The sequence below is a fragment of the Populus alba genome, chromosome 11 (genome assembly GCF_005239225.2).
Source record: "Populus alba chromosome 11, ASM523922v2, whole genome shotgun sequence".
NCBI lineage: Eukaryota > Viridiplantae > Streptophyta > Magnoliopsida > Malpighiales > Salicaceae > Populus > Populus alba.
The window spans coordinates 2,618,389-2,623,691 of NC_133294.1; the positions used below are offsets into that span (position 1 = coordinate 2,618,389).

Consider the following 5,303-nt stretch of genomic DNA (forward strand, 5'->3'; position numbering starts at 1 on the left):
TGTCTGTACTTGTAAAGAAAAATAGTCGAAAGAGTTACAACTTTATTCTCTTAAATTACAACTTAATTTACAGTCACCGCGATGATAAAACGGAAAGGTTTAATTCATTAACAGAACAAACTTTCTGATTTGAGGAGTGACCTTCCATGGCAACAAATCGGCCGATAGAAAATGCTGGTTGTTTAGGGATAGGAAGTGCTATGGTAGCACTTGCCAACATATGAAGCACACATGACATTGTGGGTCTATCTGCTGGATCCTCTTGCACGCAGAGCAGCCCAATGTGGATGCATCTCAGCACCTCAGTTGCCACGCTTGATTTCTCTAGCATTGGGTCCATCAATTCCAGTCCTTGACCATTAGACCACAGTTTCCATGCCTGAAAAGTTGAGAGACTTCCTGAATTTAGATAACAAAAATCATTGCTAGTAATCCTCTTTTGGATAGAAAGACATAAATTGTAACCTACAAAAGTGAGAAGGCTTTCGCCTTCTTCTGAAAGATGAAAGCCAACGTTTTTTTTCCCACTGATTATCTCTAACAGCAACACTCCAAAACTGAAAATATCTGATTTTACAGAAAAAAGTCCCGCCATAGCATACTCTGGGGCCATGTATCCACTGTTTTGAATAGACACAAGAGGAAATAAATTGCTTTATATGCATGAAGAGGTTAGCAAAATTCTCTTGCATCATATAAATCGGTCGAGAATGCACCATTGTGAACCTTCGTCACCTCGCTGGAAAAATAATATTTGATATAAAATTATTTTTAAAATTTTATTTAATAATTGAAATTTCTTAATTTACTTAAATATATTTTAAAATGATATTAAAACCATGATGATGGAAAGTTCAGGAGTTCTAATCTCATTATAGAGTATAGTTATGGAATAGTTATGGATTTGTATGAGTAAATTTATTTTTTTAAAAAAATTTATTTAATGGTTTGTTTTTAAACTAAAATTGTTTTTTCACAAAAATAAAGAAAAGAATAAGAAAATCCATTTGTTCCAAACAAATATACAATTGAAAACAATAACACTGGGAATGGAGATGTAGTAATACGTACTAAGTTCCGACAATTCTATTCGTGTTAGCTTCGCTTTGATTTTCATCGAAAATCCTAGCCATTCCAAAGTCTGATATCTTTGGATTCATCTCATAATCGAGCAAAATGTTGCTTGTTTTGAGATCCCTGTGAATAATTCTAAGACGAGAATCTTCATGAAGATACAAGAGCCCCCGTGCAATTCCTTTGATAATGCTCAAGCGTCTTTGCCAGTTAAGCAGGTCTCCATTGCTGGAACCTGAGTAGCATCAACATAAAAACCAAATCAGTTACACAGTTTCTGGTCTTTGTTACAAAGTTCAAAGATTCAGGTGTTTCAGGTTTAGGGGTCTAACCAAAAAGAATGACATCAAGGCTTTTGTTGGGCATATACTCATAGATAAGTAACTTTTCATTTTTTTCCAGACAGCATCCCAGGAGTCTGACAAGATTTCTGTGTTGTAATCTGGCGATTAAAACGACTTCATTCAGGAATTCTCTTTGTCCTTGACCAGAAGTTCTTGATAGCCTCTTAACTGCAACTTCTTTGCCATCCTCTAACGTACCCTGAGCACAAACTATTCTAATAAGCATTAATATTTGTGGGCCAAAGTGTGATGCATTTTGGAATTTGTGTATTGAGAGATTGACAAATAACAGAATTCGATTTTTTCTTTTTTTGTTTTTTAAATGAATAAAAGTAAATTGACTTGATAGCCTTGATTACGTACCCTGTATACGGGGCCAAACCCTCCTTGACCAAGTTTGTTTTCATCAGAAAATTGCCTTGTAGCTTCATTTATAACATCTAGCCGGATCAAAGGGAGGTCCTGGGATGTCACCTCTCCTTGAATATCTTTGTCTGAATAGTCGTCCCCAACAGTTGCTCGTCCTGCCCAGTCGAGTAATTGCTCCTCTTGGATATTTCCTATTTCCTCTGCAGGAGATATTGTGAAGTGCTAATAATTGACTATATATACTTCTTGTTTCGACACTTCAAATTTTTCTTTTTTCTTTTTTTAACCTTCTACCTACTAGCATTTTTTCTGATGATGACCTGGCTATAGAAAAATTTACGGAATTAAAGCCAATTACTCAATCTCTGCCTAATTAAGTCTTCTTTTCAAGCTTAACCACAACATATATGCAAATTCAAAGGTGTTATGAATTCTGGTTCAAAATTTTAATTTCTTGTCAAGATTATATCTCAAAAATATTTGGAAATCACCTGCAAGTATATAGAAACTAACTAGGTACTTCATATATATAATATAAAATTTTTAGTACCAAGGCTTTCGGTACATATCACATGCATACCTGTTCTCAGATTCGTCCTTCTCCTCATGTTGTAAGTGCAAGCACTGAAAAATAGCACCACAATAACTGCGGATAGGCCTGCGCCGACTTTAATCCACATCGATGTTCTTCCATCTCCTTCATAGTGACAATGTTTTTGTTGCACACCATTATTCAAGATAACAGAATCTCATATTAAAGAAATGATAAAGAAGGATTTTGGAATGATAAAGAAGATAATAGAACCTTTTCCATCTGCTATTGAGCCTGAAGATGGTGGGAGGGAAACATCTGGCTTGGATAGTGGTGGTAGTGACATGGCCACGACGGCAGCTTCGTTGTAAAATGAATAAGTTTCAAATCGAAAATTACAGCTTGGAAATATGACTCTTCCTCCTTTCTTATTCTTACAACAAATTTGTAGATATGAGAGAGTTAGGTCAAGACACCGATTACAATCATCTTTAGATAGATCCGGTGCGCATTGCACTAGAACGTATAGAGACTCAAGCCACGTATAATTCACTCTCTTGGCTTCGAACTTTTTTCCACCTGATGGCGCACTTGCAGCTACATTAGCAGCATCAGATATAGTTTTCACTAGAAGCTGGTTAAATTTTTCATCAACAGTTATATCATATGGATTCCACATGTAAAAAGACCATCGGCTCAAGCTGGAGAAGATGTTACTGTTTGAGTAGAGCAGGAAGCACTCATCATACACTACGATAGCGTCCTTATCGATTGGACAGAGTTCGACTATATCGTTTGTGGCCAATTTCACACATTTTAGGCAAACTTCGACACTAACATCGCCGCGGCAGAAGAAGAGGCCATAGACCTCATCGATATCTTGCCCTGCGGAGGTGTTATAGAATCCGTTACTGTCACTGCGGGTTGCATGGAAGGCAAGTGAAGAGAAAAGGATTTTTAAATTGGCCTGATACGTACTGTTTCTTACGAAAGTGGTTGTGTTTCGGCAATAATGATAACGGTTGTTAATCTCCTGTGCTTCCGTGATGTTACTGGTCATCAGGGCTGCAAAGGAAAGCAGGAATATGGAGAATTTCAGAGCCAACATTTTTTTGATAACTGATAAGGTTTTCTTGGTCTTAATTATTTTGGGCAACAGAGTTATCCTTCCTTTTACATGGAGGAGCTCTTTAAGGCAAATCAATGGCAAAAGTCAAGTGAGAACTTTCATAGTCTGTTTCGTTAAGAAAGAGTTCCAATTGTGGAATATTGAAATATGAAAAGAAGAATAAATGGTGATAATCACAAGTCACGTTAATAAAACTTAACAAAACTAAGTCCCAACAGGGAAAGTTTGTTTTTTATTTTAAGAGTTTTTTAAAAAAAATTAAAAGTTTTATTTTTTTTTTTTTTACTTTAAATTAACCTTTTTTTTTAATTTTTCAAAAATATAATAATATTAAAAAACATAAAAAATACTATTTTAATACATCTTAAAAAAAAACTTTAAAAATACCCATTAATCACCCCCCAAAGTGCTGATATTAATAAAATCTAATCAAATGAACCTCACTCGTTAATCTTTTTTTTTTTTTTTTTAAAAGAGTAACCTTCATCTTCTCAGCTAAAAATCTCCAATTCACCACTCAACATGAAGTGCGATATTTCCATTTTAAAAAAAAATACTATGCATTATTAATTTTATCTTAAAATAATACAAGTTTGTCTTATAAATATTTCCAATTCTAATTCTAATGATAATAAATATTACTTAACCTATGAAGTGTGATGTTCCTGACTTTGATTAATGAATATTAAAGTTGGTATTTTTTACTTTAACAAAAATATCAAAATTGATATATGTTTTTAATTTTAACACCAATAAATACTAGGATTTGAATTAAAAGAAAAAAAGAGATTTTTTTTTTTTTTGGAAAAGAACATAAATCAGTTAAATAATTTCCACGCTGTCTAAATATTATACAAAAACAATAAGCATGTCTCAATTTCGCACTATATATAATCAATTTGTTCAAAAATGGGGTTGAAGTCATAAATCGACCTTCCAAAGCATTCGAAGTATCCCGAAACTAAAGGAATCGGGTCTGGAGTCTTTCGGAAGCACAAGAATAGTATTGGGAAACTCTTGAAAGTTGTGGAACTGTAGGTTACACGCGCCCCTTCACTGCCGGCATGTGGGTTCACTCGCCGCTGCGAGTAAAACCTGGTGGTTTGTTGGCTTTCGAGCGGATTTGGTTGCAGCTGTTGTTGCTATTACCAAGAGGATGAAGGAGAAGAGTTTGATTTGATCTTAGTGTGGTGATCGGTGGGGGTTGACAGATCAAAAAGAAGAGGAAACCGTAAAGGGGAGAAACCAAAAGAAAGAGGGAGAGGGATTCTCGTTTTGGCTTTCTGAAGATGATAAGGCTGGCGTTAGGGGATGATTAAGAGAGCTTTTGAGGGAGACTTGTTTTAGCTTTCTGATAAGTCAACTTTGAAGCAGAGACAAAATATTTGCTGCATGTATCACAATCACCGACAACCCTATAAAAATACTTCGTTCATTGATATTTTATAGAGAATTCAAAAATATTTACTGTATATATCATAATCACCGACAGACGAATTCCATCATTAAATTTCCAACGAGATTTTTTATTTTAGCACATATTATCTGTATATAAAATCATTGGTTTTTTTTTTTACTGACATAATTAGTAACAAAACATGAAATTACTGACAAAGGATGTATACCACAGCTACCGACAACCCTACAAGAGGACTTAGTCCGTTGGTATTTTATAGGAAGTTTAAAAATATTTACTGCATATGCTATAATTACTGACAAACGAATTTCATCACTCTATTTCCAACAAGATATTTTTTTTAGCACATGTTATCCGTCTGTAAAACTATTGAATTTTTTTTTTACCGACATAATTAGTAACAAAACATGAAATTACTGACAAATGTTATTTCAAAGG

General features: G+C 34.4%; 1 protein-coding gene across 1 annotated transcript; it reads right to left on the minus strand.

The window, feature by feature from the left end:
* On the minus strand, positions 1–3,462 carry LOC118036842 (cysteine-rich receptor-like protein kinase 15). Its single transcript, XM_073412429.1, has 7 exons — positions 2,593–3,462; positions 2,368–2,484; positions 1,782–1,987; positions 1,407–1,617; positions 1,072–1,309; positions 470–620; positions 1–379 (listed from the first exon to the last, which is right to left on the minus strand). The coding sequence occupies exons 1-7, from the start codon at positions 3,425–3,427 to the stop codon at positions 74–76; spliced, it is 2,064 nt and encodes a 687-aa protein (XP_073268530.1). The 5' UTR covers positions 3,428–3,462; the 3' UTR covers positions 1–73.
* Between the last annotated feature and the right edge of the window lie 1,841 nt (positions 3,463–5,303).

Excerpts from the sequence above, each read along its gene's own strand:
- LOC118036842 (XM_073412429.1), bottom strand. The coding sequence starts at position 3,427 with ATGTTGGCTCTGAAATTCTCCATATTCCTGCTTTCCTTTGCAGCCCTG. Across the intron at positions 1,618-1,781 it reads GGTTTGGCCCCGTATACAGG|GGTACGTTAGAGGATGGCAA; the intron begins GTACGTAATCAA and ends GTTTGTGCTCAG. Across the intron at positions 1,310-1,406 it reads CCTTGATGTCATTCTTTTTG|GTTCCAGCAATGGAGACCTG; the intron begins GTTAGACCCCTA and ends GATGCTACTCAG.